The 13,085-nt window shown below is 33.6% G+C and overlaps 1 protein-coding gene across 1 annotated transcript; it reads left to right on the top strand.

The window, feature by feature from the left end:
• Window positions 1-2,055: 2,055 nt before the first annotated feature.
• LOC100782425 (50S ribosomal subunit assembly factor BipA) lies at window positions 2,056-12,038 on the top strand. The gene is made up of 19 exons (XM_003539905.5): window positions 2,056-2,508; window positions 2,610-2,684; window positions 3,156-3,306; window positions 3,819-3,887; window positions 3,990-4,162; window positions 4,574-4,711; window positions 6,153-6,278; window positions 6,567-6,665; window positions 6,886-7,006; window positions 7,125-7,188; window positions 8,051-8,105; window positions 8,180-8,304; window positions 8,860-8,933; window positions 9,200-9,249; window positions 9,412-9,498; window positions 10,170-10,220; window positions 10,296-10,379; window positions 11,301-11,351; window positions 11,744-12,038. The coding sequence occupies exons 1-19, from the start codon at window positions 2,173-2,175 to the stop codon at window positions 11,825-11,827; spliced, it is 2,013 nt and encodes a 670-aa protein (XP_003539953.1). The 5' UTR covers window positions 2,056-2,172; the 3' UTR covers window positions 11,828-12,038.
• The last annotated feature ends 1,047 nt before the right edge of the window (window positions 12,039-13,085 follow it).

Here is a 13,085-nt window from a genome sequence, read left to right as displayed (position 1 = left end):
TTTACTTACTTTAACAAAATACAAAGTCAATATATGAGAAATATTGAAGGCATCAAAACAATCAATATTTTTAAACACACCAGGTTCCTCTCTATTGTCTTCACTTATATTAACTTCTTCAGAGATTATGTTATCATATCTCCAATGATCTTTGTCCATTTTAATAAAATATTAAAAAAATCAAATGACAAACTAACAACACCTAAAAAAAAACCATACATAATTGTAATTATTTACAAATAAGTTATTTATTTTAAAAAACTTCTATGTTGAAACTTATTTTAGAATCTTTTACACTAGATAGGTATGTCGATATATCAATTAATATGTTTTTTAATATATACTATCACATGATTTTATTATTATTTTTTATTGCATATACTAATATATTACATTGAGATTGATAAGCATATATATGAAATTTTATATCTAAAATTTCATATTTTATACACTTGCATAAACTACTTAATGTAATAATATTTACACATATATATTAAAAATATAACTAAATTTATAAAAAAAACATTCAAAATAATTTTTTTAGGTTATACGGATTGAGAATCCGTATAACTTATACGGATTGTCAATCTGTATGTTTATTATGGATTTTCACAAATCCAACTTCAAATCGTAAATGGAAAAAACTTACCTCCTTCGTTGTTGCACCGCGACATCCACCGCGACGATAATCATGAACTGCGAACTAACTGGGCATCTCCACCAAACCAACCACGAAGGAGGAGCTCACCCAAAACGGAGAATGATGTATGAAGAGAAAAAACACAATGAACCAAAGAAGAAGAAGAAGTAATAAACATGGATAAGGTTGGAATTTTAAAAATTATGTTGGGTGTAGGATAATTTTTGTTGAGTGTAGAAGAAAAACCTTTAGAGTGTGTTTGGATGAGGGAATTTAAAATTCTGAGAAATTTTAAATTCTAAGAATTTCAAATACTTCAATTGAAATTCTTTTATTTTCAAAATTTTGTGTTTAGATAAAAAAATTAAAATTGTGAGGGAGAAAGAAAATGAATGCAAAGAGAAGAGAATATATGGTTGGTATGCTTCCAAAGAGAATAATATTGATGCGGCATGAGAAGTTGCAAGGGAACCGGGACACGATAACATACACCACCACACCGATCACATCATTCAGTCAACAACAACACAAGACATGGCCTAGGCCCTCCGCGCCGGTGAGTACATCCGCTGCGTGATAGTCAGCGCTCCTTTGACTGACGAGTGCAGTTCTACATGTTCTCCTACGCTTGCACTCAATCGATGCTCTGTGAGCTCATACAATATTTCTTGAAGAAGAGGATCATCGGTGTGAGGAAAGAGTCGCAAGTTCGAGAATAGGATTTCAGGAGCTTTCAGGTGGAAGAAAGGATGAAGGTTATAAAAGAGATACACGAATGTTTTGGAAGGTTCTTTTATCAAGAAGAAAATTTTAATTTCTCACCTTTTAGAAGGAAATTAAAATTCCACATTTTTAGTTGTTTAAAATTCTGCTTTAAAATTATAAAAATTTAAATTCTTCATAAAAAAAAATACATTCAAATAATGAATTTTAGATTAAAACAATTTAAATTCTCTGATAAAACACACTCTTAATTTTGTTAAAGAGCACATTAGAAATTATTTTTTTAAAAAAGTAATAAAATGCTTTTTTTACAAGGAAAATAAAAGTGTAGGCAAATATATCAGAAAAACATAAATGACTTATTTTACTGAAAAGGGCACACTTTTTTTTTTAAAAAAAAAACTTTAAACAAACATGTCATTGTAGATGTTTTACAAAAAATTTAACTTCTAGAATTTCAAAATTATTTTAAATAGAAAATACCAATACTTTAAAGACTTTAAATAAAGAAATCAATGACAAAATTCAATTTATTTTATTTTAAAAACTGAGAAACACAATTAACTAAAAAACTGAGAATTTAAAATCACACTATTTAATTAAAAAGATTAAAAATATAACCAAACCATCCATTTTATATAAGAACTGATTTTTATTATATAGTAATACTAATATGATTAATGTAATAATATAATACATACTTGCTAAAACCCTCCGAGTATTGTTCCTGTGTTGAAGTGGGAAGAAGCTAAAACCCTTTCCATGGTGTTGCTGCATCTACATCATCGTAGCTAGCTGAGAGCCAAATCATGGCGGGTCCCATTCTTCGTTCTCTCTGGTCCTCCACCAGGAAATCCTTCTCCTCCTCCTTCTCTTCTTCTTCGTCTCCCTCTGCTCCGTTTTCCCACTCGCGCTTCTTCTCACGCACCTTCGCCGCCGCTCCCGCCGCCGCCACCACCGCCACCACCGCCTCCTCCCTCGACCCCAGCCACCTCCGAAATGTGGCGGTGATCGCCCATGTCGACCACGGCAAGACCACCCTCATGGACCGCCTCCTCCGCCAGTGCGGCGCCGACCTCCCCCACGAGCGCGCCATGGACTCCATCTCGCTCGAGCGCGAGCGCGGCATCACCATCTCTTCCAAGGTCCCTGCCCTAATTTCCAGTTTTTCACCGTCTCCGGTTCGTTTTCAATCGAATCGGATCTTCGAGAATGCAAAAGCGTTAACGGTGCTTGAATTTTTCAGGTCACGTCTGTTTCGTGGAAGGAGAATGAGCTGAACATGGTTGATACTCCCGGACACGCTGATTTTGGTGGTGAGGTGAGGTTTTTCATCAAATTTGTTCCAATTAGTCAGGAACTAATAAGAGAAGAAAAAAAAAATGTGTTTTTCCATAAGCTGAGCTAAAATTAGCTTATGCACAAGTTAAAAATCATCTTTTAGAGAAACTATATCAGAGAACTTTTACAAATTAGCTTCTGCATAAAGCTAATTTTAGCTTATGAAGAAGTTCATTTCATTTATTTATTCTTATTTTCTTGTCCTACAAGTGCTTTTTGAAAAGTACATCTAGAGAAGTTTATTAAACTGGCCCTATAACATGTTTGATTGCAAATTGGAAAGTTTTTCTTTTATTTGAAAAAATGTTAAAATTTGCCTTTTGTTTTTTGTGTTTTGTCGTTGTGGATTTTGAAGTAATTAAGTGATTATTAATTCATGGAAACTGTATACTAGTTGTAGTGATTGATTTCTGGCTACTCTTCTCATCTTTTGTGTTTGGCTGAAGAGTAGGTTGAGCGTGTTGTTGGTATGGTTGAGGGAGCGATTTTGGTTGTTGATGCTGGTGAAGGTCCACTTGCACAGACGAAATTTGTTCTTGCAAAGGCCTTGAAGTACGGGTTGCGGCCTATTCTTCTTTTAAACAAAGTAGACCGTCCTGCAGGTAGTCATCACATGATTCTCTGCCCATTACATGAAATAGAATTGGCTTAATTGTACTTTTGGTCTCTTTACTATTATCATTTCTTGAATTTAGTTCCCCCATTTTTTTTCCTGCGAATTTGGTTTCCCGGTATTTTAATCGTGCAATTTTGATTCATCCATTAATTTGACATTCAATTTAACGGAAATGATGGTGTGGCAGTAGAGTGCTGATGTGGATGTGCTTACGTGAATGTGCATTAGAGTGATAGTTACTAGTTAGCATTTCAGTTAAATATTGAATGTCAAGTTAATGGATGAATAAACATTGCACAATTAAATAATGGAGGATCAAATTCAGGAAAAAAATGAGGGAGGGGGACCAAATTTGAGAAATGACGATAATAGGAAGACCAATTAAGCCAATAAAATTTATGTTGATGGTTAGGTATTTCTTATTTCCATCTATTGATTGGGTACTTTTGTAGTTGTGAGTTAGGACCTAATTCATGTAATTTTTATTTCTTTATACAGTTAGTGAGGAGACATGTGATGAAGTTGAGAGCCTGGTGTTTGATCTATTTGCCAACCTTGGTGCTACTGGTACAGCAATTGAAATATCTGATAGTTATATTTATGCTTGATTATTTTGTAATGTAAACTCCATTATCTGAAATTTTTTTATTATTTTATTTGTGTGTATAGAGGAGCAACTAGACTTTCCTGTTCTTTATGCTTCTGCTAAAGAAGGATGGGCGTCTACCACATTTACCAAGGATCCTCCTGCTGATGCCAGAAATATGTCACAGTTGCTTGATGCCGTTGTAAGACATGTTCCACCACCAAATGCAAGCATTGATGCACCTTTCCAAATGCTGGTTGGTATTTAAAATTTCAATGAGTTTATTATTACATGTCTCTTGTCTGAGAAGTTTCCTTGTGGGCAAGTTCTGTTATTGATGCAGTGTTTCTTTTCTTTTGTTTCCAATGCACTTTTCCCTTTGATGAAATGCAAATTTTATTGAGGATTCAGATGACTCAATTCTATTTACTATTGTGTACATTATTAGTGGTCCCTGTTCATTACTTGGAAAATTTACTTCTTTATCCAAATAATACAAGTCACAATCAATTGTAGGAGCCCACGAGTTAAAATCATAATAGCTCTAGGAAGCTCTGGTTTCATTTTCTTTCTCTTGTATTCTCTTTGAATTATTGGTTTTTCCTTGTACTTCTTTTGCATGTATACTTGGGATTAGTGAAATACCATGCTTAATAGTGCTTATCAGGTTTCAATGATGGAAAAAGATTTCTATCTTGGGCGAATTTTGACCGGACGCATATACTCTGGGATTGTTCGTGTTGGTGACAGGGTTCATGGATTACGTAATAAAGATTCTGGGGCTGAAAAGATTGAAGATGGAAAGGTTTGTACTTTGTAGGTCTATGAACTTTATTGCAGATGGATAGACTGGTACTATGGTTGGTAAATGATAACAACTAAGGCTGTATTTTATTTGGCATTCCATCACGTTGAACGCCAATCCAATGTGAGAGGAGCATTGGGCTCAACATGCATTGGAAAGTGAGATTTTGCTGAACCAAACACTCACTAAATGGATTTGGTAATTTTTCAGCTAGGGGGTGTTTGGTTGACAGAAAGTTTTTACTTTTCCAAGAATCTTAAAGCAGGAAATGATTCTCATGTTTGGTATGCAATTAATTAAAAAAGATTGCCAGGAAATTATGCTTCCCGGGAATCAATTTTACCCCGAGTGGAGGGAAAATTTTAGTTACGTATTTTACATGAATCTTTAATTCTCAGGAAACATATTAAGACTAACCAAACGTATTTTACACATTCCCATGAATCAACTTTCCCCGGAATCATGTTTCCTGGGTATGAAAATAACTTCTCCCCTACCAAATGCCCCCATGATGTGTAATTTATTAATTTACCTTATAATCATCACTCTTACTTTTTCCCTTTCTTCGGTGTATTCCCTAGAACATGGTCTTGGTATATATTTTAAAAGTTTATGTCTATGTTATCCATGATTAGAATATTTGACATAATGAACTTATGAATATCAACAATATTTTAAGCATTAGTGAATAATTTTTTCATTTATTCTTAGTAGGGTGTCTTTTATTGCTACTTGTGTCATACTTAGTTCCTTATTACTGGTTTAGAGTAACTTGCATAAGCAAGTAGCCCTTTTATGTATAATATTTCATCCAAACATTATTAACATTGAATTGTACCAGAATAGCAGGGGAATCAACCATAAAGCCATCATTGATATCAGTGGTGGCGGATCTTGCCAATATATGTTGAGGGGGCCAAATATGTTAAATACATATACTTAAAATTATTTATAGTATCATACATAAAAAATTCATATACTTGTTAAAGGAAGAAAAAAAATTTAGGGGGACCATGGCTGCACCCCGCTCCAACCAAGCTCTGCCACTTATTTTGATATCAACATTTACAGTTACAGTGTCTGTGAAAAGGCTAATGATTTTCATGTCTAGATATCAATCATGTCCTTTATCAACTGTTTTTGGAAGAGGGTCTGTGAGTTTTAAACATGTGAAGCGGATATATATATTTTTTGTTCTTCTGCAGATTATGTATTCTATGCCCTAGGCAATGCTTAAAGATATACCCGCGTCAATCATTTAGTTATATTGTAGTGGAAATGATAAGTAGTTCCCGAAAATACTAATTATCTACAAATGCCTATCTGAACTGAAATGTTGAAGTGCTTAGTGTAGTTTGTTAATTAGTAATTGCCTTATGAGATTAAGATATTGTGGCCTTCTACTGGCAGCTCTAATTTTATATGGTTTTTCATTTTTTAGGTGGTGAAACTGATGAAAAAGAAGGGTACAAACATGGTTCTAACTGATTGTGCTGGAGCTGGTGATATAATATCAATTGCTGGCCTGTCAAGTCCAGCAATAGGCCATACAGTTGCAACTGTGGAGGTATTTAATTTATCTTTACATTTATATGGCTTGGCTCCTTATTTTTAGGGCCATTTAACTTGTAGAAAATTTCCATTTGGTCATTTGCTGTGGCCTTTACATCTTTTTAAAATATTTTTAAGCCAATAAATAGATAAACATAAATTGATTAGTATATTTATAAAATTTATTTATACTTAATTTGTATTAAAAGTACTCTTAGATAACCTAACCTAATTGTACAAATTCAAAGTTTTAATTATGCATTTACTTTGATATGTAACTGGGGTAAATGTTTTTATGTCCCAGGTTATGTCTGCTTTGCCCACAGTTGAATTGGACCCTCCTACAATTTCCATGACTTTTGGTGTAAACGACTCCCCATTGGCTGGTCGTGATGGCTCTCATGTAATTGGTGTTTGTTTTGTTTTACTTTTACTTTCTTTTGCCTCCTTCATTTGCTTGTGTAAAAAACATTGGGTTGGGTATGCTTCTCAAATCCCAGTTCAGAACTACCCTTTTGTTGTCTTTGAAGGTTCATTCTCTAGTTTTTGCATAAACAGTTTTTTATGTTTTTACTTATTGGTTATCTTATAGAGTAAATAGACTAATATTGAACTTTTTGTAGTTGACTGGGGGGAGAATTGGTGACCGATTGATGGCTGAAGCTGAAACCAACCTCGCCATAAATGTGCTTCCAGGCTTATCAGAATCATTTGAAGTTCAGGGAAGAGGAGAGCTACAGCTGGGTTTGTTCCTGTTTCTTTGAAATTGCATGATCTGATGATCCTCACTGTTATTATATGCATATAAAAACCCCATGATTTGCTGTGCTTACACAGCTGATTATGGCATCTTTATTAACAGGTATTTTAATTGAGAATATGAGACGTGAAGGGTTTGAGTTATCTGTCTCACCACCCAAAGTAATGTGAGTTTTCAAGGACTGAACAAGGCTCCAAATATTTTGTCTCATTATCAGTTTTTACACAATGTGGTTTTGCTTGCCTAGTGCTACATATGGATGTGGCATGCTATTTAAATATTGAGGAAATGTTTTAATGGAAACTTTGTATGCATTATTTCATGTTTTAATGGAAGCTTGAATTTTTAAACTCCCAAGAAAACTTAAGCTATTTGGTGGAGGCTTGGGTTATGTATCTCCAACATGCTCCCTCTAGCAAGAGCTCTTTGGGCTTGAATAATGAGTCATGACCAATACACGTGTCCATTTACCGTATACTGAACTCAGTTTATATGTAAAAAATATAGACTACAAGAATTTAATACTTGAGTGCTTGGTCATAGAAGTCTAGTATCACATTAGACTTCTTTGAAATCATAGAAGTCTAATGTGATAAAAAAACTAACCTAATACTCCTATTTACAAAAACACTAAACTATTATAGGTCTTGTATAAGTCTGCTACATAACAATGATAACATAACATATTAATAAGACTCCTGAAACTATATGATTCTAATAACAAATGCAGAAGTTCATGAATAACATCCAATAAGCAGTGTCTCTGAGCATAGGTTTCGAAGGCATGTCATTTATTTTTGCATTATGTGCATTCATTCTGTATGAAACTTTCTTGTCTAATTGATCTTGAAAGGTCTACCCATTTAAAATGTTTGATCTGGCAAATTTTTTTATAATGTTTGGTGGTTCAATATTTCTGATTTTGAAATGATATATTATGCATTTTTTGAGTTTGAGCTCACTTACCTTTTTCATTTTCTTTTTTTCTTTTTATACTGGTTTATTGAACGTTTCTATGGATTTATTAGGTATAAAACTGAAAACGGTCAGAAGCTTGAGCCCGTAGAAGAAGTTACAATTGAGGTAATTCCACTTGTCCTTCATAGTATGCTTGTTCAAGAGTTTGGACTTCTAACATCATAATGGATCTATTCCAGGTAAATGATGAGCATGTTGGCTTGATAATGGAGGCCTTGTCTCATAGACGAGCAGAGGTTACAGACATGGGTCCTGTCTCAGGAACTGTTGGTCGAACTAGATTGTGTTTGACTTGTCCATCAAGGTTAGCTTGGTTATCTTTCTCTTGTATTGAACTTATCTCTTTGATTTGTTTCCCTCCCAGCACTTAAATGTTATTAATGTTGATATTGTATTATCATAGGTAAATATATAACTATTTAATGGGAATACTATAGATGCATGTTTTTGAAGAAATCGCATTAAGTTATTTGTTTCTTATTATCCTTTGCCTGTTTTGGAGGGTGATGATAACCTCTTTCCATCCTAGTGGTAGTGGCTTTCTAAAATAACCTTTCTCCTAGACAATCAAGAAAGAGAAACAAGAGAATAATCTCTAAGTGCCCTTTCAATTTATTGACATCAGTTTAACACTCAATTATAATTTTTATATAGTTTTTATATCTCTCAAAAATAGCTTTTGGTAGCGTGATTGAATCCAGAAGGCATAACTCACTAATACATAATCCAGATTTCTGGTTGCTTCCGTACTGTGGTTGGATCCCAGAGATATAATTTCTTTGGCATTATGGTTCTAGTGAAATCTGATCTTATGAAGCATGCAAGGAATTTAGTAACTTCCTTAATGCTGTTTGTTCAGGGGGCTGGTTGGGTACAGGAGCGTGTTCAGCAGTGACACACGTGGAACTGGATTCATGCATCGTGCTTTCCATGGTATGTGTTCTCTGCTTAAAATTAATATCTTTTTCTTCCAACTGGCATGTAATGATATGCCAATTTTCAATTTGTTTGCTATATGTTCTGCAAATCATGTTTAATTGCCCCCATGAGATTTTATGTTAGCAGGGCTTTGTTGTTTCTTATTTTACCATCCACAGTTTGTTTGAGCCTTTCCCTCTTGCAATGCAGCATAGTTTATCGTCTGATGTCTTTTTTAAGTATTTTATTTTTTATAATTGCATTTTATTGTAATGTTGCAGCATATGAAAATTTTCGAGGCCCTCTTGGCAATGTCAGGAAAGGAGTACTGGTATGTTTGGTGGTTGTTATTCTTACTTAAAAGGGTTTAAAAATAATTAAATTACACTGAGTTACTACCTACTCACATGATATACTTCTGTGTTTCAAATTATTAAACTTGTATTGAGTGTGGTTCTATTTCTTGTGGAATGCTGTTTGCTTAATTGAACAGGTGTCAATGGGTTTTGGTACAATCACAGCTCATGCACTGATGAGCTTAGAAGCTCGAGGGACTCTTTTTGTAACTCCTGGAATGGAGGTTAGAACTTCACATCTATTTCTTTTTCATGTACTATACCTAATGACTCCCTTCTGGTTCTTCAACACTTTTAATCTGAAGTTCTTGTAAAGCAAATATAATATGCTGCTCATGTCTCCATTGCAATTTTCATTCTTTTAATGATCCTCAATACCTTATTCCCCTAAAAAAAGGTCTCTGTTACCTCTTTGCGTACTGTTTTGCACTTTTGCCTACTATGGGTTGATGATGAGTTCATTGTACACATTTATTCAAGATGAATTTCTGACAGCAAGCACTGTGTCCACATGTTTTTCTTGCTTATATTAGTTATAATTTATCTGAATGAGGAATTATATGATATTATAATATTTATTCACTACATTGCATTAATGGCTCGAGTCCATCTAGTTTGAAAGTTTTCCTTCATTGCCTTTTATTCGTCTAGGGAGTTTGGGACTCCTGAAGATAAATTGAGTATTTTACTGTAAGATAATTTTTTGCTATCAATCGAGTGATGATTATTCTTCCCAAAAACACGTGGGTATTTTATTCCTAAATTGTGGCGAAACACTTTGACAGGATTGAGGCTTAAATTTAATAACTTAACGATGTGCATCTAGTTTTTTTGCTTCTATTACATATATAAGCTTATGCTGTCTATAATACTTGTATTGATTTTTGGTTTCCAGGCGTATGATGGAATGATAGTTGGAGAACATTCACGGGATACAGATCTTGATGTAAGAAATATTCTTAGCTTGAATCAAATTGTTATATCAAAGTTGGTGACTCACTGACGAAGACTGATATTTCAGGTTAATCCTGTGAGGGCTAAAGAACTTACAAATATCCGTGCTGCTACCAAAGATGATAATGTGAAGCTGACTCCCCCGCGCCTTGTATGTATTTATCCGACAAAATTATGCTCTTACATTTTCCTCGTTTTAGAATGAGAATTCTTATAACTACATAACCAAGTAGGGTTCATGATTTTTATGCATTCATGCATATGATTATTCAGCAATTAGTTGTATGATTCATCATTTGATTAGACCTAGTTATGAGTTAACATGCCCTAATATTTTTAAGGTTAAATTATTCAATTGGTTCTAAAATATTTGGGAATATTCAAGTAGGTCTCTAAACTAAAATAGTAGGTCCCTGGGATTAGTTTTATTTTTTTGTTTTTTATGCATTTCACTGGGACTAGTTTATGACGACTAAAAACCATTAGAAAATGACAATTTATGGTGGTTTTAAAAATCAGACAGAATCAAAGAAAAAATTACATGATCAAGGATCCAATTAAAAAAAAGTTTAGGGACCCTACTTGAAAATTCTCAAATAGTTCATATGGACCAGCTGAGTAATTTAACCCATTTTTTTTAAATATCAGGTTTATTTCTGTATGAGTATATTACAACTGCTTTCTCACTTCAAAATTCAATTAAATATTTTACTGACTGAACACTGAAAATATTTTCTTAATTTTCTTTATCACATCGCATGGTTTTCAAATATGGAAACTAATGAAGCATGGAATAATTTTGAAGTGTGATATCAAATGGTGAAATATCAAACCATCAATATTCAATGCACTCTGTCCTTTGGTTTCTTGGATTCCACCGTGCATTTATGGCAAAATCTCTCAAGGAAACCTAGCTAATTGTATGTTTTAGACCTGGCATCACTGTGGCTGTATGAAATATTTAGTACGTAATTAAAAAACAGCTAGTGGAAAGCGGCAATATTGTGATAGTCCTTGGGCTTAACTTAACATGTATCATATTTACTTACAAATGATGGTGGTTTGGTTGCAGATGACACTTGAAGAAGCTATAGGGTATGTAGCTTCGGATGAGCTTATTGAGGTAAGTTTCTGCATGCAATTTATTATCATTGTACAAAATATTTCCGATACCTTTTGATGAAAAAGGACCTACGGGTGCTTCATTTCCCAGTGCTCGTCAATCCCATTCCTATTCCCAATCCTAGTGGTGGGGGATTGGAGTAATACACATGCGATTATAAGTTTGAATCTTAATGAGATCACTATACACTAAAAAAAGTCTCATTCCCAAAACACTATAAAAATTTATCTGTATTTTCTTGTTTTGATTCTTTTAAGTTTTAACATAGATATATGCTGCATTGATAGCACTTACAACTGACTTATATAGCTGATATTCGTTTGGCCACAATAATATTTCTTGATTGATCTCACTGTTGCATTTCTCGTACATTTTCTTTTGTTCTCATGAAGGTTACTCCAAAATCCATCCGTTTGAGGAAGAAATACCTTGATGTTAACAAGCGTAAAGCCATGAGTAAAAGGCCAAAGGAATGAAGAGGACAAAGCCAGGAGTTTATCCTCGATTAAATTTTGTAAAATTAATTTAATCAGTGTATGGTATATAGTCATTTCAAGCAATTTTTTTCTTACCAAATTCTGCCATAATTCAAGTAGCAGAAAGAAATATTCTTTGGTAGTGGTAAGGCAACTCAATTTTGTATTTTCTAAAGAGTGATTAATAATTAGCAATGGAACAAGTTGCTCATTTTGATGTAATATCAAAAAACGTTTGGTGAAAAGATTAAAACTATAACTACTCTGAAAGGGCATTTCATTTGAGCACGAGTTAATGGTTTACTTTGACATTTCCTAAAGCAATCTTTGCGTTGTCTCAAAAATAAAAAATTACTAGTCCTTGTGGTCGGCTTGATGCTATGGGTTTGATATATGTCAAAATCACCTTTCTCCAAGTCTAAAATGTCTCCTTGAGGGTGTGTTTGGTTGAGTGGAATGAGATGGAAAAAAAAAAAAAAAATAAATGACTTAAAGTAGAGAGATAAAGAGGTGGGACTTGCATAAATTTTTTAAAATTTTTATTCCTTTCTTTCCTATTTGAACACCATCAAATCAACCCTAAAACAAAAATGAATTTCTTTATTGATTTGTGTTTTTTTCTCGACTTTTGTATGAAAATCATTTGTGTCAATAGTTTGTGTTATGTATTCATTGGTCACATAAATCAACTTCCAAATTTCAATATTAACTATAGCAGCCAGGTTAGAAATTCAGAATCATGTTACTCTATACGCATCCTTTAGGGCATTTGGTTGAGAGAAGAAATAGATAGGAAAAGTAGGTAGATGCGAAAAGAAAAAAAAAAGAGAAATAGGAAAAAAAATAAAGGTTTTTTATAGAAAAAAATAAAGTGAAAATGAATGAAAAATATTTGAATTAAAATGGTTTGGTATGTAAAAAAAAAATAAAGAAAATTATGATGAAAATACTTTTAATCCCTTGCATCTGTGTGGATGATTTTTTGGGCTTTAATTTCAAGCGGAAGACAACACGGTAGCTTTGTGTCAACGATGCAAATTTTTATTGCTTTCTCATCGGTTAAAAGGTGATTCACTCTGGGGTGTTGTTAGGTGCACCCAACACTATTGCTGGTGCACCCAGCATTTTACTTGAATGGTCAAAAATGTCCTTGGGCTAATTTTAAAAAGAAAAAGCCCACCCAGCAACACCCTTTTCTTCTTTTTCCGCGAATGCTTTTTCTTCTTCTTCCGCGAATGCTTCTTCTTCTTCTGCGAAC

The sequence above is a fragment of the Glycine max genome, chromosome 12, assembly GCF_000004515.6.
Source record: "Glycine max cultivar Williams 82 chromosome 12, Glycine_max_v4.0, whole genome shotgun sequence".
Lineage (NCBI taxonomy): Eukaryota > Viridiplantae > Streptophyta > Magnoliopsida > Fabales > Fabaceae > Glycine > Glycine max.
Note: the sequence above shows the minus strand (reverse complement) of the source record. Positions and strands in the feature narration are given on the sequence as shown.